Source organism: Macaca nemestrina, chromosome 1, assembly GCF_043159975.1.
Source record: "Macaca nemestrina isolate mMacNem1 chromosome 1, mMacNem.hap1, whole genome shotgun sequence".
In the NCBI taxonomy this organism is placed as follows: domain Eukaryota; kingdom Metazoa; phylum Chordata; class Mammalia; order Primates; family Cercopithecidae; genus Macaca; species Macaca nemestrina.
In genome coordinates, this window is record NC_092125.1 from 18202690 (window position 1) to 18224738 (window position 22049).

General features: G+C 41.1%; 1 protein-coding gene across 8 annotated transcripts in view; it reads left to right on the plus strand.

The window, feature by feature from the left end:
- Window positions 1-92: 92 nt before the first annotated feature.
- The window catches only part of LOC105499159 (tetratricopeptide repeat domain 13), a 102140-nt gene continuing 80183 nt past the window's right edge, over window positions 93-22049 (plus strand). For 6 of the 8 annotated variants that reach the window (XM_011771639.2, XM_011771640.2, XM_011771643.2 and 3 more), the window contains exons 1-2: window positions 93-395; window positions 19151-19245. In XM_011771639.2, the coding sequence (XP_011769941.1) occupies window positions 125-395; window positions 19151-19245 (366 nt within the window). In that variant the 5' untranslated portion in view covers window positions 93-124. The remainder of the gene's footprint in view (window positions 396-19150; window positions 19246-22049) is intronic. The other 2 variants (XR_011610519.1, XM_011771641.2) reach the window with 1 other exon arrangement.

Consider the following 22049-nt stretch of genomic DNA (forward strand, 5'->3'; position numbering starts at 1 on the left):
CCCAGCACACAATGCTTCTCCCTTTGCCCCACCCCCTTGCCACGGTCCACCTGCCCACCGTGGGTTAGAGGCGGGGAGGCCTGAGAGCCGGGCAAGGGCTGTCGCACATGCGCCTTGAGGGAAGATGGCACCTGCCGGCTGCTGCTGCTGCTGCTGCTTCTGGGGCGGCGCTGTGGCCGCCGCGGGCGCCGCCCGGGGTGTCCTGCTGCTGCTGCTGCTGGGGGTCCTGTCCGCCGTGCCGCGGCCGGGAGCCCTGGCCACCGAGCACTACTCGCCGCTCTCCCTGCTGAAGCAGGAGCTGCAGCACCGGCAGCAGCAGGAGGCCCCGGCGGGCGGCGGCGGCTGCAGCCCGCAGTCCGGGGACTGGGGGGACCAGTACTCTGCCGAGTGCGGCGGTGAGTGGGCGGCGGCGGGCGTCTAAGTCGGCCGGGGCCACGGGGCGGCGGGGCTGGGGTCCGGGGCCGGGGTACAGGCCGCCCGGGCCTCACGCCTCCGGCTGCGGCGCGCTATCCGCGGGAGCCGGCTCCGCCAGGGGTCCTGTCGGGCTGCTTCCCGCCGCTGCCACCCACGCCGCCGCTTGCCCTCCTGCAACCGCCTCTGGTCAGGGCGGCGAGTCGAGAAAAGAGCTGACGGCATGCTCCCGGGGCCAGGGCGGCCTCTCCTGAGTCTGAAGCGACTGTTGGAAGGGTGGCAGGGGAGACGGCAGGTGGCCCGGGACAGCCCTGTTCCCGCCGCCGGCCTCCCGAGGATGCCGAGGGGGCGAGGGAGGGGCGGGCGGATGAGCACCCACCCCGGCGTCTTGCGGAGCCCGCCCCGGGAGGGAGACGCCTGGCCCATCTTAGGCCTGGAAATCAGGTTTCCTGATCTCCTGGGTTAATGTCTCGTATAAAACAGTTCCTAAAAATTCGATCCCTGGAATGGAAAAAAAGAGCAAGCCCTTCTTATCTGCTCGTTGACATCCTACTTCCAGTTGTTTAACCTGCGATCTGTCAGGTGTCTCCCAGAGTGAAAGAAGGCCCCTGCAGGCCTTGAGCCTGTGTGTCAGTGCCGTGTGTGTATTGGAGCTACGCCAGCTCATTCATTAAGAATGGGCGCTATTAGCTTCAGTTTAATAAATAATAGCATATGCCTCTGGAACGAAATACATGTGTACATTTTTTTTTGTTTTGAAGTTCTGTCGTGGGTCTTTTTACCCATCAATCCCCTCCCTTTCTCTTTCCCCATTCTCTATGTGAGTTCCCTTATAGTTTGCTTTGGGAAAGACCTGGGTCTACCAAACTCACTAGGAGATGGTTGCTTTTAAGACTTGGCAGCGGTTTTCTTTAGCATTATGTATCTGGGAAAACAATACCTTTTTTTTTTTTTAGTTGAGATGAGACATCAAGATTAGCACAATCTGATTTCCTTTTAGCATAATCTGACTTCCTTGAGGAAGTGTCACTCACTGAGAGGTATGTGACTTTTTTTATTTTGCAGTAGGCGGTAGCTGGTAACAGCATAACACGGCTAGCCTTGCACAGTGGAAAACGAATGGCGTTTACTTGCCTCTGTCACTTTCTGTATCTCTGAGCTAGTGAATTACCTGTCTTTGTAAAATGCCTCCTCTGTAAGTGGAAAGCACTGTTCACCTAATTGTGGGGTTTTATTTTCCTCACGAGGGTGCTGTGAGGGAAATGAGAAGTAGCCGACATATATTGAGTGCTTGCTGTATGCCAGGTGCTGTTCTAAGTGCTTTAGGTCTATGAGCCTAGTATATTAGTCTGTCAGAAAAACAGTAACCACCTCATTAGATGGTGGCTCATTTTCTCAGATGAACAAACTGAAACATAGTGAAATTGTCATCTTCTTGAGATCCCACAGCTGCCAAAGGAGGAACCCATGTAGTCGGGCTCCAGACAAAACCTTTGTCTTCACTAAGTTGTTGTAGGTAGGCAAACCACATCTGTAGTATTTACTTGCATATGGTGCATGTTGGGTAAATTTCCGTTTCTCCTTTGGTCATGTGGTGCTTCCTGGCTAAAGGAGCCCCAGCGTTTAGACAGTAGAAGGTATATATTGATTAATACTATGAAATCTATTGGTATTATTGATGTCAGTGCCTCATTTGATTCTTTGGTGTCAGGCTAACCACCAGTATTTAAGAACCCTTGTTCAAGCCAGCTCTGACTTGTATTATGATTTTTCCCGGGAGTATGAACACTGTATCATGAAGCTTTAAACATAATTTATTTAGATGTTTCTACCTTCTTTTTCTCTCTCCCATGTAGTACTTACTTTTTCTAGCTTGGAATTTAAAATGTACTGTTGCAAATGAACGACCTGAGTCTTTCAGATCACCTCCTCTGGCTGTGTGAGTAGCTGCCAACAGGTGCTAAATGCGGGCAGCTGCCGCTGTGGTCACCCAAGAAGTCATTTCCAGAATCAACTACTTGGAGCTCCAGCTGTTTCCCTCAGCTTTCCTGGCTGCAGTATGCGACAAAAGCCATCTCTGTTGTTGTAGGGGCTACTGAAATACTTCTCATTTCTCCCTCTTCGCCCTGGACAACTGTGTAGAAGCTGGACCCTATGAAACCTGCTTCATTTCTTCTCTGTCCTAGGATGTGGGGATGAATTCAGGATTTACAACTAACCATGCCATAGCCTGAGGGGCAGCTGATGCTCTGTATCTGGAAACTCATTTGAGCAACATTAGGGTCTAGACAAATGTCAGGATCCAGAACTAGTCAGTTCTTCAGAATCATACAGACTTGGCTTTACTAAGCATTGATCATGCCATCGTCTCTTGCTTGCCTGTCCAGCCACAAACCTGTTCATATCAATCCAGCACATATACTGAGGACAAGCACAGCAGCACAACCACTTTTCAGAATCTTTCCCACAGCTTTCAGGTTCAAATGGCTGAGCTGATGCCTGCTTGGGTCTAAATTTAAATCTGCATAGCTCCTTACAAGCAGTATGTTTATTCCCTTGAGACAGAACTGCCAGTGATTGTACATACAAGGACAATGGCTAGTGGGAGCCCACCAGTCCAAAAACAACAGACTGGCAATGGCTGGCCCAGCTATACACACCACCATCACATGGAATCCAGGTCCCAGGGAACAGCCTAATTGTTCAGTGGGCTGAGTCCTACCCAGATCCACTGCAGAGGTTACAGGCATGGATGCCCCTCTGGTGCCATATGTCTCAGCCTGAGCTTTGCATGTTTCCCGTTCCCCCTTTTAACATTTTCTACTCCACATTTTTACCGTACCTTTTTGATTTTTGATTTTATTTATTTTTACCTTTTTACTTGAAAAGCATATATAACCACAAATTTGTCTTCTCTGTTTACTTGTAGAGAAAATAATATTTTTAAAAAAGGAACACTGTATTGTACATATTTTAAAAAGTAAAATTCCTGTTGCCAAAGCCCTATCTTTAATTTGTAACTGTAGAAGGAAATAATGAACAGAAGTATTTTTCCAATTCTTTCCTCACTTTTTTAGTTATATCGTCATAAACACTCTGCAATCTTTTTTAATCCTTTTGATAGTGAAGTAGGTGCTGTTGTTTTTTTCTATTTTTTTAGAGACAGGGTCTTGCTCTGTTTCCCCGGAGGTAGTTCGGTGGTGCTATCATAGCTCACAGCCTCGAATTGCTGGTTTGAAGCCATCCACCTGCCTCAGCTTCCCAAGTAGCTAGGACTACAGACGTGTGCCACCATGCCCAGCTATTTTTTTTTTTTTTCTGTAGAGACAGCATCTGGCTATGTTGTGCCTAGGTTGGTCAAACTCCTGGACTCAAGCAGTCCTTCCACCTCAGCCTCCCAAAGTGTTGGGATTACAGGCGTGAGCCACCATGCCTGGCCAATGCTGTTTTTAATTCCCATTTTACAAACTGAGACAGAGAAGTTAAGGTTACACAGTGAAGAGTGGAGCCAGGATTTGAACCTGACCTGGCCATTTGTGTGTTATCTTCAGTAATTGTTGCATATTAGTATAATTTCTTAGTAATATTAATGATAAAGTCCTATACCTTCAAGCTTTGTTGAAAGTTACATTCTTAAATCACTGTTAGAATTTTGTATTTGACTACAAATACAAGGATGCTTCACCAAACCTAGTATTTTGAACTGCATGGCTAGTATGGGTTTGCTCTTTCATTGAAAAAGTATTTGTATACCTACTAGATGCTACTTAGTATTCTGGACCCTGGTGATGCAGCACAGCTGACTGAGTTCCTAGTGTGGATCCTGTGTCTTGATGAGGGAAGAAATAAGTACAGTTACATACCATTTAACAACAGAATATGTTTTGAGAAATGTGTCGTTAGGCGATTTCATCATGGTGCAAACATCAAAGAGTGTTTACACAGACCTAGATGGAATAGCCCATTACACACCTTGGTTGTATGGTATAGCCTGTTGCTCCCAGGCTACAGACCTGTAGCATATTACTGTACTGAATACTATAGGCAGTTGTAACGTAGTGACAAGTGTTTGTATATCTAAATATAGAAAATGTACAGTAAAAATATGGTATTACATGTCTTATGGGACCATTCTCATAGATATGTGGTCCATCATTGGCCAAATCATTATGTGGCGCATGACTCTATATAGTAGGGCCTGGTAATACATGCCTTGAAAATAAAGCAGTGTGACAGGATAAAGAGCAGTGTGTAGGTGCTACTTTAAGAGGTGGCCTGGGATGGCTTCTGGTAAGGAGACATTTGAGCTGAGACTTGGATAGAGTGAGATTTGGAGTGATCTTAGAAATATCTTAATTTGCCACTCTAATTTTATAGATCTAGTGAATTAAGGTCTTGTGAAATTGTAACTTGTTCATTGATTTAAAAATTCAGGTTCTCTGCTCTTCTTTTTTTTTTTTGAGATGGAGTCTTGCCCTGTCACCCAGGCTGGAGTGCAGTGGTGTGATCTCAGCTCACTGCAACCTCCGCCTCCCGGGTTCAAGTGATTCTCCTGCCTCAGCCTCCCAAGTAGCTGGAATTACAGGCGCCTGCCACCAAGCCCAACTAATTTTTTGTATTTTTAGTAGAGACGGGGTTTCACCATGTTGGCCAGGCTGGTCTGGAACTCCTGACCTCGTGATCTGCCCACCTTGGCCTCCTAAAAGGCTGGGATTACAGGCGTGAGCCACCACACCTGGCCCCTCTGCTCTTCTTACCAAAGCTAAACTATATCTCTTTCAAATGTAGTATGCATCATGTATTAAATTATATCTTTATACTCTTTACAGACAGTATAAGGTATATTTTATGGTTCAAGCATATGCATTTCTATAAGTTGTTTTAAAAATACTTTTTTTCTCCTTTTGTCTTGAAAATGTAGTAGTAACAAGAACAGTGAGTTTGTGAGAATCTTTTTTCCAATGCCTTCAGCTTTTTTTCACTGCTCTTGAGTGATGCAGCCCTGTACTTGATGTCTTAATTTTCTTTAGTTTGTTGAAATTAATGAACCCAGAATTGTGTTTGTTCTATTTTTTCTGCAGTTCTTTATGGAAAAAGGCATTTAGAGTCTGTCTGTCCAATTTGGGAATTATGAGCTGCCAGAAAAATAAGGAAGTAGCTGTGAACCTAGCTCTGTGTTTTTGACAAGATTGGTAACACTGAGATTGTCGGTGTATATGGTAGCTTTCTTAATTAAGGAATTGGCCATTTAAATACGTGAAGTCAGTCTTTTCGCTCACAGCACATAGATCATTGCTATGCCTAGAGATGGGAGAGAATCAACAGAAGGAAACTTATGGTATGAGAGCTATTTCCTTTTTTTCTCTATGAGGAAGTTGAGAACCACATTTTGTGCTCAGTCATAGCAACTGTGGTAACCATTACTGTGAGTGTATTTAGTCAATCCTTTCGTCTCTTGGCTCTGATTTTCTGTGTTTGTCATCGTACATAGTTTCATGGCAGACCTCTTCATGTCTTGTTTTTCAAGGCGTACCTGAGTAAATTTGCCAGGGCAACGTTGCTGTGCTCAGAGACTGAGGCACAGAGTGATGAAGAGATTGTGATCTTGCCACATCCTGGCCCCTGTGCCATTGCCAGAGGGTGTTTCCCTTTTACTCACTGAACGGCATCTTTCAGAAAATCCTCTGGTTTAGAAGTAGCATTTTATAGCTTAAGCCCTACGATGATGGCAGCCTATCATTCACTTTTTCACATATATCTGTTGTCATTAAGAGTTACATCTACCTTTTAAAAGATCTACACATTGCTAAACCTGTTCAGCTTCAGGTGATAAGGGTTAATTATTATTTTTTAATCTCTGGGTGGAGGCAGAAGTTACGTGGCTTGGGTTTTAGAACCTACTTGGAGCATGACTGTAGGAAAGTCAAGGCTCTTCAATGTGCACCACTCAATGTACAGACAGCTTAGCTTCATTGCACTCGATAAATACATGACTAACTTTTAAAACTTCTCCCTTTCACAATGGGTTGTTTTAAAGAGGTCATTTTATTTGGGCTCATCTTATCTTGCAGATAGAATAAATACACGATTTATCAAAGTAGCAGAATTTTAATACTTTTAACTTTGGGTGAATGCTTTCTGACATTTTCCTTTTCTTATGTTTTGGTTTTACTTTTTTATTGAAATACAACATATATACAGGAAAGTACATATGTCCTAAGTGTAGATAACTCAATATATTTTCATAAGCTGAACAACTTATGTAATCAGAAAGAACCGAAATCAATAGCTGTCTGTTTTTAAGATTGCCGATAGTCTCATTCCATGCTAACCCTGGTTTCATTTGGGAACTGTTTCGCCTTTCTTTATATCTGATTTAGGGTCCAGCACCATGCAGTGGACTTACACTGCACATGTGCTGGCATTCTTTCCATAGACTTTCACTTAGGAATCAGTTGGTGCATGTCAGGACCACCTCTACAAGAGAGGACCAGTTGTCTTCTCTTGCACCTTTTCCCTGCTGGTGTTTGCGATGTTCTCAGTGACTCTGTATTCCCTTGTCACTAATCTTTTCATGTCAGTGCCTGGCTCTGCTTCAGCATTCCCTGTGGAGTTGATGTTGTCTGCCAGTATGTGTGGGCTTATGAGAAAGCTTTTAGCTCTTAAAAGTATGTGTCACTTTGAGCATCTGATGCATCTTCAGTCTAGTGTATAAACTTACGCTAAGTAACTGCCCTTTGTGGGGAAGGCCTGGCCACCCGGTTTGTTGGTTAAGGCATCCTTCTTCTGTTCTGCTCATGTAATTTGCTACTGTGCCTTTTTTTCCATCCTGTGCAGTGAATTCCTTTTCTTTTGATTCTTTACATGTGTTAATATTTGTATGTGGGTTAAGATACCTTTGATTCGATTACATTCAAGCTTTATTAAAAAACAAAACAAAACAAAACTTCTGTCTCTTTAAGATGGCTTTTGTGGATCCTTGGTTCCAATGGATTAATTATATGTTTACTTTATAATTTAATACTCAGCAGGCAGTCTCTATTTTCAGTTTGCTTTACGATAACACATCTCAGGTACTGATGAATATTTCATTTCATTAAATGAAGCATATAAATTCTTCAGAGCATTTTGTCTGTTATTACACTCTAAAAGGAACTTACCCCTTGGGACCATATTTCGGGGCCATTGAGCAATGTAGTATATGATGTCAACTGTGGTTGTATTTTTTTTCTTTTTTTGAAATGGAGTCTTGCTCTGTCGCCCAGGCTGGAGTGCAGTGGCGCGATCTCCGCTTACTGCAAGCTCTGCCTCCTGGGTCCACACCATTCGCCTGCCTCAGCCTCCCAAGTAACTGGGGCTACAGGTGCCTGCCACCACGCCCGGCTAATTTTTTTGTATTTTTAGTAGAGACGGGGTTTCACCGTGTTAGCCAGAATGGTCCCGATCTCCTGACCTCGTGATCTGCCTGCCTCGGCCTCCCAAAGTGCTGGGATTACAGGCGTGAGCCACCATGCCTGGCCACCTGTGGTTGTCTTATATGTGCAAAAATTGATAAAAGCAAAAGACACTACAAGTTGATACCACATAGCCACCTGGCCTTCAGGTAGTTCTTCCAGCCACAAGAATTCTGCCTTCTCTTCCCAGGTTTACCCTGTGCCTGGGATTAGGATTGTCAATAAATAAGTTGTAGCCTATCCAAGCTGAAAGCCCAGTCATCCTTGTATTCAAGTAGCTCAGTGTACAGTCTGTTATAACTAGGTGGTTGAGTGATGAGTGCTACCCAGCAGCTATTGATTTCCTTCTAAATTGGCCATGGGTTTGCTGCTTATAAGCTTTCAGTCAGTTTTCTCACACACATGGATGTGTGAGAAATACATGCTACTGCCAGTGCCACCTTCTCTCCTTCCTTGGAGGTGATGACTGTCATCTTATTTGACTAAGAAAGAAGCAGTGAGAAAACAGCTTCCTTGCTCCCCACCACCCCAGCTGCTGGCCTGCTGGCAGATGGACTGGTCGATTTTGCTTTCTGTGCTGTTGTGGTGGCTGAGTGGCCGGTGCCTCTGCCTAGTTCAGCTCTCTGTTCACTGGCTGTCATTTCCTCTTGTCTTCCATCAGCATACAGATGCTCTTAATAACTACCATCCTGAAAAGACAAGCAACCAAGATGACCACACATCCCTCTAGCCGCTGCCCCATCCATCTACCTCCTTTTACAACAGAATTCCTCAAAGGAGATGTTCATATGGACTGCCTCCACCACTCCACTTTCTCTTGGACCTTCTATGGTTAGCTTTTGTCCTCGTCACTGTGCCAAAACTGCTCTTCTTAAGGTCAGTTGTGTGTGAGGTTTAGGAGGAGAGGAAAGAAGTTTCAAGACACTGCTATACCTAAATTGTTCTTACTAGGACCCAGCATTGGCAGAAAGAGTTGTGACAAATGTACCGTGTTCTTCATTGCTGTGGCGAGACCCGGCTGTGCTATGTCTTTGTTTTGTGACTTGAAACATGTTCATTAACCTTGAGTTTATTTCCCCATGTGTACAGTGGGCATAGTGTGCCTTGTACCTACCTTGGAGGATGGAGAATCAAAAGAAATAAGGTTTGTGGAGGCATTTGGAAGCTGGGAAGCACTGTGAAGGCCAAGATAAGCTTAAAGAAAGTAGATAGAAAAATTTAACAGAAAAACTCTACAATTTTAGCCTATAAGCATATACTAACATTTAACAATCCTTTTCTATGCACAGGGCTTTATACCTTTATTCTTTACAGTAGCCCTGTGAAGGTACCTGGGGGTGGTTATTTCTGTTTTACAGATGAAGGAGCTGAGGCTAAGATGTACTAAAGGACTTGCTGTAAGTCAAACAGCCAGGGAAGCATCCGATCTGGGTTAGTCTTGACTCCATAGCCCTGCCCTGAACCACTGTTACATTGCCTTCAAACTAATTAATTACGTTTGAAGTCAGGGAAATACTAGAATTAATTATAAGACCTAGTTCTTTGAAAATACAGCTTAAGATTAGACAGTTATCTAGCAAGCCTAATCAAGAAAAGTGAGAAGAAACAAGTGTTTGGCTTGAGGAATAAGCAAGTAAATAAATATGAAAATCATTACAATAACTATGTCCAGCTTTATGGCCCAGATGTAGAACCTTTCAAAGAAATGGATAGTTCTTTTAACAAAAGATAAATTGCTAAGTTGATTCTCCCACTATCTCTTAAATGTTCATCTTCACCAGGGTCAACTCTTCTCTTATTTTTTTTTTGTGAGACGGAGTCTCGCTCTGTCACCCAGAGTGGAGTGCAGTGGCCGGATCTCAGCTCACTGCAAGCTCCGCCTCCCGGGTTTACGCCATTCTCCTGCCTCAGCCTCCCGAGTAGCTGGGACTACAGGTGCCCGCCACCTCGCCCGTCTAGTTTTTTGTATTTTTTAGTAGAGACGGGGTTTCACCGTGTTAGCCAGGATGGTCTTGATCTCCTGAGCTCGTGATCCGCCCGTCTCGGCCTCCCAAAGTGCTGGGATTACAGGCTTGAGCCACCGCGCCCGGCCTAACTCTTCTCTTATTAAACGTAAGCTTCCTAAGCTTTCTTAGAGATTGTACTTACAGTCTCAGCTTATCATCCACTGTAAGTTAATGATTATCCAATCATCACATCCATATCTGTAGCATTTACCTTTCTCTGGACTTTCTTAACTACATGCTAGACAGCCTCCAGCATAATCACTTGACTCAAACCCAAAGTTAGCTCTTGATTTCCCTCTAAAACCTCTCTTCCTCTTAAACTCCCTGTTTCCGTTGATGGCACCACTTCTTCCCTCATTGCACAAACTGGAAACCTGTGTCTTTTCCCTCTTTCTGTGCCTAACTCTTTCTCAAGGCCTTGTGCTTTTTACTTGCTGTATCCTTTAGACTGTGACCCTCTGTTTCAACTTGATGGCTGCTGCCGCCATTCAGACTTTGCTCATTTTTACTGGCCATGGCCTCCCACCTGCGCCCTGCTCCCCTTGCCCCTTCTCTCCTCAGACACCTGTTAGTGATGTCACCTCCTGCTTAAACCCACCCTGCCTTCTTAGTTTAATACTAAGAAGAAAGGGAATAAATGAACTAGATACTGAACTTGAGCTGCGAGAAGAGGTAATAAGGGAAATTAGAAGGCCTAAATACAGCAAAGCTGGTATAAGTGAATTAGAAATAGAGCAGAGTGGAATTGAGAAATAGACCTAAGAGTTGTTTTTTTAAAAAAGGATGTTTAAGAAGTTCTGGAGGTCTGTTTCACATCAGTGCACATATACCTAATACTACTGAACCATACAACCTAAAAATGGCTAACGTGATTGCTTTTATCTGATGTGTGTGTGTGTGTGTGTGTGTGTGTGTGTGTGTTTTAACCACAATTAAAAAAAAGCCCCTCCCCCCTGCAGGAGAACAAATTCTTAAGTGATTAAATAAAACAAAAAAGAAGAATAAAATAGATAAGTCTGATGAAGTGACCACAGAAAGAGGGAACAGGTGCGAGCATCATTTGTGAACGAGAGGCATGTGCGGAGCTCTAGAGGCCGTGAGAATGAAGAGACAACTGTGCAGAAATCTCTGCTAAGGAGTTAAACTCTGACGCAATGAAGAAATGTCCGGAGATGATGTAGAAGAACAAGATAGAATTCTGTGATGCATTTTCACATGGTTTCTGTAGTAATCAGCACTAATTTTACTTGTACAACGTAAGCAAGGAAGAAAACTAATGCTTTTCCTATCCAAGGAAATTTATACAATTTATGTACAGCTGGTTGAGCTGTAATTATTTATTATATTATGTAGTTATTCTTTAATATAATCATGTATGATAGTAATTAAAGCCATTGTGAGTATATATTTTAAGATTGAAGAACAAATTTAACCTCCTGTTGCAAACAACTATAGTTATAACTCTAGCAACTATTTCTCTATTGCAGACCTTAGAAGATGCATACATAGTTGTAAAAATTTTAAGTAAAATATTAGTAAATTGAAACCAGCAAGCAATTAAAAGAATAATCTACCTCAATCAGAGTTTGTTTTAGAAGTACACAGATGGTTCAACTTGAAAAAATTAATTGGTTCATAAGCCAAAAGAGAAAAATCATAGAAACATCTAAATAAATCTCAAAAGGTGCTTGATAAAGGTCAGCAAGCTCTCCTGATTTAAAGTTTCTGGTAAAAAAAAAAAAAAAAAAAGAATAGTTCTTTTAATACAGTGAAGTATATCAGTCTCAACTCATAGCCACCACAGAGCAGCTTTCCACTGGATGTTGAGAAATGTTAGATGAAAAAGTTTTATCAAACGTTGATGAAATCTTAGTTATTAAATGAAGTATTAATGTCAGGAATAAGCAGGGGTGCCTGTTAATCACTGGCGTTATTGAGCACTTTTTAGAAGTTTCATCTAGTATAATAAGATGCTAAATGAATATAAATATTTTAAAAGACCTTGATAAAATTACATACAGATATCAACTGAATAAATGGAGACATTAATAGGGCTATAAAGAGTTCAATAATGTGGGCAGATAAAATATTCAGCACTAGGCAGTTAGACAAAGGATTTACCACGTGCTGGTATTTCTGCCTGACTGCTCTCCCAGTGCCGTAGCCTCCCATGGTGAAATTCTTAATTTCCTTCAGGTCGCCTTCCACTTATTCATGGCTAAGAGCACAGACTCCAGAACCAGACTGCCTCGGTTCAGGGAGGCCTCCACTGCTTTGCTAGAGGGTAGTCTCAGGAAGATTACTGTAAGTTCCTCGGGTTCATTTTCCTCATCTTTGAAATGGGGATTTAAAGGTTGCCTGTACAAGGTAACTATGTGTTAGCTGATATTATTCACATCCGCGGGAAGCTGACCAGGCCACGTCTTCCTACTGTGCTGTCATATGTAGCTTTCACACTGTTGTTGGTTTACGTTTCTTTGTGTACTTTGATTGCTATCAGTTTTCCCACAGGGAACTATAATCTCTATGTAGAAGAAGCGTCATTTCTGGTTTTGCTCAGTAGAGGCTAACACAGTGATAGGAACATAGTAGATGCTCAACAAATATGTATTGAATCAATGGTTATCAACCCAATTTAAAAAAATCACATGTAAATCCTATATAAAATGTATGAAGTGTCATGTAGTTTAATAAAATATTTTAAAAGATAAAATTTTATAAAGAAGTATTTATTCTTCTATTAATCTACAATTTTAATGCCATCCTAACACAAATCATAGAGAGATTTTTTGTTTTGGAACTTAAAAAACTGAAGTTTATCTGAAGGAAGAATGTTTATATAAATAGCCAAGAAAGTTTTGGAATAAAATTGATAATAGCTTTGCTTTATATTAAAATGTATGTATTGTGTATCAAGATATCACCCTCTACCCCGTATGTACAATTATTATGTATCAATTAAAAATAATAAAAACCAAAAAACATTTATTGTGAGGCTACAATAATTGAAACAATGTGATACTGAAATCAAAACAAACAGATCATTATAAGGGATTAGAAAGTGTAGAAACAAAAGTTTCTTATAGAGAACTAAAAATTTATTTTAAAAATATTAAATGAAAAGTGATATATAATCGTAAGTTTAAGTAATTAGGAGAAAATTTAAGTCAGGTGCAGTGATTCATGCCTGTAATCCCAGTATTCTTTGGGAAGTTGAGGCGAGAGGATTGCTTGAGCCCAAGTGTCCAAGACCATTCTGGGTAACACAGTGGGACCCTGTCTTCACAAAAATAAAAATGAAAAATTAGCCAGGTATGGTGGTGCACGCCTGTGTTCCCAGCTACTAGGGATGCTGAGGTCAATGCTGCAGTTAGCCGAGATTGTGCCATTGCACTCTAGCCTGGGTGTCAGAGTGAGACCCTGTCTCAAAAAAAGGAAAATAAAATTTAATCAAATGGGAAAACATTTACATTATATTACTAAGTTAAGAGGACAGGTTACTAAGCAATGTATCTCATTCCATTCTCACATTATCCTAATGACGATAGTGGTAGGTAACATTTTTTTTGAGCTCTTTCTGTGTGTCAGAAACTGTACCATATGCTTTTCATATATTTCCTTATTTAAATATTACAACCACCCTGAGAAGTTGATACTATTATTGACCGTATTTTGCAAATGAAACTGGAAGATTACAATGGCTGAGAGCCAGGAAGTAGTAGCAGAGAGCAGGAATTCAAATCCAGACTGTCTGATTTCAGAATTACCACTTTTTATTACGTATACCAAAATTTTCAGTGGTTCTCAATGAATGATGCCATTCTAAATGATTTTTACTTATGTTCTGCAATTTCTGTATATTTCGTATTTTCTACAATGAACATGAACGTGAAATACTACTGTAATTTTTAAAAACGTAAATATCCATGCAGAGATTGGACATTTGTTAGAGCTGTTGCTGAAGTTGCACTTAAATCTTAAAAAAATGTTTTTTAACTTATTCAAAAAAAATTTATGGGTACATGAATATTAGTTGTATGTATTTATGGAATACATGAGATGTTTTGATACCAGCATGTAATGTGAAGTAAGCATATCATGAAGAATTAGGGGGGTGTGCATCCCCTCAAGCATTTATCTTTTGAGTTGCAATCCAAATACATTCTTTAAGTTATTTTGAAATATACAATTAAGTTGTTACTGACTATAGTCATCCTTTTGTGCTATCAAATAGGAGGTCTTATTCATTCTTTCTGGGGTTTTTTGTAACCATCCCCACCTCCCCGCCATTCCCCTACTATACTTCCCAGCCTCTGATAACTATCCTTCCACTCTCTATGTCCATGAGTTCAATTGATTTGATTTTTAGATCCTACAAATAAGTGAGAACATGCAGTTTGTCTTTCTGTGCTTGGGATATTCCACTTAACATAGTGATCTCCAGTTCCATCTATGTTGTTGCAAATGACTGGATCTCATTGTTTTTTGTTTTTTAGACGGAGTCTTGTTCTTGTCGCTTAGGCTGGCATGCAATGGTGTGATTTTGGCTCACTGCAACCCCTGCCTCCTGGGTTTGAGCGATTCTCCTGCCTCAGCCTCCTGAGTAGCTGGGATTACGGGTGCCTGCCACCAGGCCCAGCTAATTTTTGTATTTTTAGTAAAGATGGGGTTTCACCTTGTTGGCCAGGCTGGTCTTGAACTCCTGACCTCAGGTGATCCACCCACCTCGGCCTCCCAAAGTGCTGGGATTACAGGCTGATCTCATTGTTTTTTATGGCTGAATAGTACTCCACATTTTCTTTATCCATTCATCTGTTGATAAACACTTAGGTTGCTAACAAATCTTAGCTATTGTAAACAGTGCTGCAGCAAATATAGGATTGCAGGTATCTCTTCCACATACTGATTTCCTGTTTTTTGGGTATATACCCAGCAGTGGGACTGCTGGATCATATGGTAGCTCAATTTTTAGTTTTTTGGGGAAACTCCAAACTGTTCTCTATTGTGGTTCTGCTAATTTACATTCTCACTGCAGTGTACAAGGGTTCCCCTTTCTCCATATCCTCACCAGCATTTGTTATTGCCTGTCTTTTGCAGTATACACCATTTTAACTGGGGTGAGATGATACTCATTGTCGTTTTGATTTGCATTTTTTGATGATCAGTGATGTTGAGCACTTTTTCATATGCCTGTTTGCCTTTTGTATGTCTTCTTTTGAGAAATGTCTATTCAAATCTTTCCCCATTTTTTCTTTGGATTATTAAATTTTTTCCTATAGAGTTGTTTGTGCTCCTTATATATTCTGGTTATTATTTGCTTGTCAGAGGGGTAGTTTGCAAATATTTTCTCTCATTCTGTGGGTTGTCTCTTCACTTTGTTGCTTGTATCTTTTGCTGTGGAGAAGCTTTTTTTAACTTGATGTGATCCCATTTGTCCCTGTTTGCTTTGGTTGCCTGTGTTTGTGGGTGTTGCTCAAGAGATCTTTGCCCAGACGAATATCATGGAGAGCTTCCCCAATGTTTTCTTGTAGTAGTCTCATAGTTTGAGGTCTTGGATTTCAGTCTTTAATCCATTTGGATTTCATTTTGTATATGGTGAGAGATAGGAGTCTAGTTTCATTCTTTTGCATATGGATATTCAGTTTTCTCAGCACCATTTATTGAAGAGACTGCCTTCCCCAGTGTGTATTCTTGGCACCTTTGTCAAAAATGAGTTCGCTGTAGGCGTGTGGATTTGTTTCTGGGTTCTCTATTTTGTTCTGTTAGTCTGTGTGTCTGTTTTTATGCCAGTACCATGCTGTTTTGGTTACTATAGCTGGATTTAAATACTCTTAAAGATTTCCTTTAAAAGAAAGTGTAGAAACAGATCCTAATGTCTATAATGTATTATAAAGGTGGCATTCAAATTGATAATTTAACAAGTGGTGCTGGGACAACTGGCTAACCATTTGGAAAATAGATAATTAGGAATTTTTTTCAATACCTTATGCATGGATAGGTTTAGATGACTTAAAAATGAGCAAAGGATATAAGCGATTTACAAAAGAGGAGATACAAATGGCCAATAAACCAAAAGTTTAACTTTATTAGTGCTATGTTCAGATTGGGAAAGACAAAAAGAATGTCAGTACTCTGGAGGGAAATGGACCTTCTCAAACTGCTAGTGGGAATGAAATTGTTATTATATGCTAGGAAGGAAATGGGGCAATATATATGAAAAATACTAAAATTGTGTACACCCTTTGACTTGACAATTTTATTTGTTGGAATCTATCGTAAGTGGGTACATTTTCAAAATTATAGGTCAAGAATACTTACTGAAATACTGTTCATATTGAGAAAAAAGTAGGGACATCCTAAGTATCCAATGATAAAAGTATGGTTAAGTTCCATATTATGGAATGCTGTGCAGCCTTTTACAATTATGTAGGTGTATATTTATTGAAACTGAAATGGATTCCACAAAAGAGAGGGATTGTTAGAATAAGGCCATGTATACACATTGCTTAGCACAGTGCCTGGCATATAGTAAGTAAGCTAAGTTTTCTTAGCTTAGAAAAGGCAGGAGAAACAGGTTATAAATGTGTAAGTTTCCAAAATATCTTTCGAGTCATTATTCTCCAACCGTCTGCCAGGAACCATTACTACCTTCATTCTTGTGGGACTAAAACCTTTCCCTGGGGTTCAGATCAGGCTTTCTGCAGTCTGACCCCTCACCTTCCAAACTCATACTTTTTCTTTTCCAACACAAACTCCCTGCTCTAGCCAGGGAGTAGAAGTAGGAGTCTCTTCACTGCCCTTTGCATTTCCTTGCCTTTGCACCTTCGTGTGTAACACTTGTCATCCTATCTGGAATACCCCTTCCCTTTCTCTGCCCCAGTCTAAATCCATCCATTCTTTTTTCTTTTCTTTTCTTTCTTTCTTTCTTTTCTTTTTTTTTTTTTTTTTTTTTGTGAGACAGAGTCTTACTCTGTCATCCAGATTGGAGTGCAGTGGCATGATCATGGTTCACTACGGCTTCGACCTCCTGGACTCAGGTGATCCTCCCACCTTAGCCTCTGGGTAGCTGGGACTACAGGCATGTACTACTACACCCAGCTAATTTTTTCTTTTGTAGAGATGGTGTTTTGCCATGTTGCCCAGGTTGGTCTCAAGCTCCTGAGCTCAAGGGATCGGCCTGCCTCAGCCTCCCGTGCTGGAATTACAGGCGTGAGTCACCACGCCCAGCCTCCATCCATTCTTTTAAACCCTGCTTATGCCTTGTGAAATTTAACATTGCAGCTTCAGTAATTATTCACCACCCCAGGGCTTCTTTGCCATATCATGTCTTGCTTCTTATTGTTAAGATGTACAACATGTGAGAATTTAGCTGAATTATACGTTCTTTGAGGACACAGACTGATTTTGATATTATAATTTATTCTCTCCCTCAGATGGTTCCTTGAACATAATTTAACGTTCTTTAATGACTGCTGAATTAGAACATATCTTTTTTTGCAATAATCTATCAAGGTGAGATGTTTTAATATAAAATTAACCATTTTAGAGCAAACAATTCAGTGGCATTCACCACGTGCAACCATCTAAAGTTGTTTTCAACACTCCAAAGTAAAACTCCTTATCCATTAAGCAGTTTCTCCCATTCCCTCTTTCCCCTGTCCCCAGCAATCACCAATCTGCATTCTGTCTCTATGGATTCACCTATTCTGGACATTTCATATAGATGGAGTCATATGATAAGTGACCCTTTGTGTCTGGCTTCTTCCATTTAGCATAATGTTTTGGAAGTTCTTCCACATTGCAGTGTGTATCAGTAGTTCATTTTTTGATGGTTGAATAGTATTCTACTCTGTATATACCACGATTTGTTTATTCATTCATCTGTTGGTGGACACTTGGACCGTTTCTACCTTTTGGCTACTGTGATTAGGGCTACTATGAACATGAATACACAACACTTGTTTGAGTCCCTTTTCAATTTTGGGGTATATACCTAGGAGAAGAATAGCTGCATCATATGGAAATTCTGATTCACTTTTTAAGGAACTGTTTTCCATAACCGGTGTACCATTTTACATTCCCACCAGCAATGCACAAGGGTTCCAAGTTTTCTGCATTCTTGCTATCACTTGTTATTTTCTGCTGTTTGGTTATAGCCATCCCGGTGTGTGTGTGAAGAGGTACCTTATTGTGGTTTGATTTACATTTCCCTAATTGGTAATTAGTAATGATGTTCAGCAGCTTTTCATGTGCTCAATGGCCCATACAGGTCCTTTGCCTGTAAATTGTGTTGTCTTAGTTGGGTTGTAAGAGTTGTTTATATATGTTGCATACTGGACTCATAGTGTGTATCTTTTTTTTTTTTTTTTGAGTCAGAGTTTTGCTCTTGTTGTCCAGGCTGGAGTGCAATGGTGCGGTCTCGGCTCACTGCGACCTCTGTCTCCTGGGTTCAAGCGATTCTCCTGCCTTAGCCTCCCAAGTAGCTGAGACTACAGGCGCCTGCCACCATGCCTGGCTAGTTTTTGTATTTTAGTAGAGACAGGGTTTTGCCATGTTGGCCAGGCTGGTCTCGAACTCCTGACCTTTGGTGATCCACTTGCCTTGACCTCCCAGAGTGCTGGGATTACAGGTGTGAGCCCCCGTGCCTGGCCTAGGGGGTATCTTTTAACATTTAAGTCTCCCTGGTTTGGCTTATTCTCCCTTTTGTGATTTTTTTTTTTTTAATCTGTGGTAAATGCTGACCCATAGATGTTCAACTGAAGGATCTTAACAACAATATTAGTTCCACATGTGTCCTGAGACAAGCATTGTACTAGTACTATTTCTGTCCTGCTGCCTTTAGATAAGTTACAACCTATTTAAACCTCATTTCACCATCCAGGAAGCTCACTGGCTTTGCTCATTTGAGAATGGTGGTGAGGACCATTACTAATGGTTGTGCAAGATACTTGCAAACTGTAAAACATTACCCAATTATAAAAGTAGGATACAGGTTGCTACTTCTATTTTTCGTTTTCTAGAGACAGGGTCTCACTATTTGAGACCAGGCTGGTTGGTTTGCTGTTGCCCAGGCTGGTCTTGAACTCCTTGCCTCAAGCAAGCCTCCTGAGTTGCTGGGATTACAGGTGTGAGGCACTGTGCCCAGCTGGTTGCCACTTTTAGTGTTGTTCACACCTATTCTTATTTTGGTTTTGTGGATTCATAGTGTCTGATTCATAATTAAGCACCTAAGAGCATAAATTAAGGTGTAGAGAATAACCAAGAATGCTTGCCTTTCAGAGTCATCCTTTTTGAACTTCCATGACTCAGACTGTGAACCCAAGGGATCACCACCCTGTGACTCCTTGCTTTCCCTCAACACTGAAAAGATTCTGGTATGTATCTTCTCTCTGTGTTCTGTTTTTGTGACCTGAAGTCCAGTAATACTAGTTCCAAAAAGCGGAAGTCGCCTCTGTCAACTAGAAGTTGGGCCTCATTGAGTCTATATGCATAGGATAAAGATAGGTCGTCTGATATTTTGTCACATTGAATTATTATGACTTATGCATTGGACGGTTGATCATTCAGGACATAGAACTTTTAATTTGCAAGTCTCAAGAAATAAAGGGGACATTATAGTTCAACCTTTTTTCTAGCAGCCTTGTGTATTTGGAGGTATAGTAGACTCTTATTTTTCCAACCTTTGCATATGTGGGTATCTTTTGTATCTATGTTTTCTATCAGTACCAACTGAACTATACAGTGGACCTCTCCATTTCAGGGGTGAATACTTGACGGTAGGTAATGTTTGCGTCTGCCCTATCCATGTTAGTGTGTCTCCTCCTCCAGCCTGGCTGCCTCAAGGGGGATGGGTCTTCTTTTTGTTCACACTCAACTCTATGAAGCTGATTGTTCTTTCCGTGTACAAGTTTAATATATTTTTTTCTCCAGGCCTTTTCCTTCAACATCTGCATAGATACTCTTTGCATCTTCAGTTTAAAATTTCCTTTTAAGATTTTTTTTTTTCCTCAAACAAAGCCTTGCCTTTTCATGTCAGAACTACTGAAGATGGATTGAAACTGCAAACTAGAGATCGGCTGCTTTTACCTAACTCGCTGCATAGTAATCAACTTGATATATGGAAAACTCTTGAATTAGACTTGCCTAAAACCAGAAGGGGCCATCTTGTAAAGCAGTGAGTTGGTCATCTCTGAAAGTGTTTAAGTAGAAGTTGGATAATCCCATCTTGTATAGGCAGTTAGATTCTTAGAGTTATGAAAGTCTTCTTACTGAGAGTAGTTAAAATATTTTCTACTAGTTGCATTTCCAGTTTAAGCTAGCGCTAGCTAGTGTCCTATGGGAGAAAGCTCATTAGTCTTGGCCTTTCCTTTTCCTGAGGTTGAAATACGGGACTTAGACTATTCATTTATTGATCCAGTCTCCCAATATTTATTTTGTACCTATTATGTGCCAGGCATTGCACTAGGTGAGTATTAGGAATACAGCAGTAAGCCAGATAGTGTTGGTCTCTGCATTATGTACAAGGCATTGTGCTAGGTGAGTAATAGGAATACAGCAACAAGCCAGATAGCGTTGGTCTCTGCGCCATGACTTCTATAGTCACCAACCAAATCGTTATGCAAATAAACATAAAAGTGTGATTGTACACATCATATGAAGGAATAGCAAAGGGTCAACATAATCTCCCTTTATTTAGGGGTATCGGGCAGTTCAGCTTTCAGGAACTGAAACATAAGCAGGGATGAGAAAGTTGGATTGAAATTAGTCTACTAGTGATGTTGAGCTGTGTGTTCAAACTTACTTGAGCATAGCTTCTCAACTTTATCCAGAGGGGATACTATAGATGCAGTATTAGAAATAGGAAAAATTCTTTTTCATCAAGAATTTGATTTGTTGTTTGGCCAGGCACGGTGTCTCATGCCTGTAATCCCAGAACTTTGGGAGGCTGAGGCGGGTGGATCACCTGAGGTCGGGGGTTCAAGACCAGCCTGACCAACATGGAGAAACCCCCATCTCTACTAAAAAAATACAAAATTAGCTGGGGTGGTGGTGCAAGCCTGTAATCCCAGATACTCAGGAGGCTGAGGCAGGAGAATCATTTGAACCTGGGAGGCAGAGGTTGCGGTGAGCCAAGATCGTGCCATTGCACTCCAGCCTGGGCAAAAAGAGTGAAACTCCATTTCAGAAAAAAAGAATTTGATTTGTTTGTACTATCCTTCTCCTGCCCACTTTCTAATGAATACAAACAACTTGAAATCAAATATATTCTTCAGTGTACTCTTCAGGTTGCTTAGCAAACAATTTGTGGAATTTTATTTCTGTCCTCGTCCCAGTATCTTTTTGCAGAAAGGCTTGGCAAATGGTAGACTCTCCTCAAATATGAAATAAAGCAATACTTACAGACTCTTTTTCTTGGCTCTAAGCAATTTACTTGCTTTTTTTCCCAGCTTCACTGAGGTGTAATTGACAAATAAAAATTATATATTTACAGTGCATAATATGATTTTATATGCATATATATAGTGAAATGATTGCCACAATCAAGCCATCTAAGCAATTATTTGGGGTGCAGTGGCACAAGCAGGGCTCCCTGCAGGCTCGACCTCCCAGGCTCAAGCCATCTTCCTGCCTCAGCCCCAACAAAGTAGCTGGGGCTATCGGTGTACATCACCATGCCCAGCTAATGTTTTTTGAACTTTAGTAGAGACAAAGTCTCACTGTGTTGCCCAGGCTGATCTCGAAATTCTGGAGCTCAAGTGATCTTCCTGCCTTGATCTCCCAAAGTGCTGGAATTAAAGGCGTGAGCCACCATGCCCCATCTATCTAAGCAATTTATTAAGGAGAAAAATCTTTTGCATCTGTGAACTTGTCCATAAACACTTGACAAAGAGGAAGGACTCATATTCTGATCACACCCAGCTGTATACCATCAGTTACACCCTTACGCGTTGTTCAATCTGCCACATCTTGAAGCTTTACCGGGTTCCATGTGTGGAAGCTCCCAGCTGCCTAGCAAAACTGGAAGGAGCTGATAAGAGTTTCCCTCTCGTCATCAAGGTTTTACTGAAAGCCATAAAGTGTAAAACATTCCCATAATAGTGGCATTTTCTTGCTTCCACTTAAATCAAATGTAGCTGTAATTTTTTAAAATACAGATTTTAATACAAGTTTTCCTTCA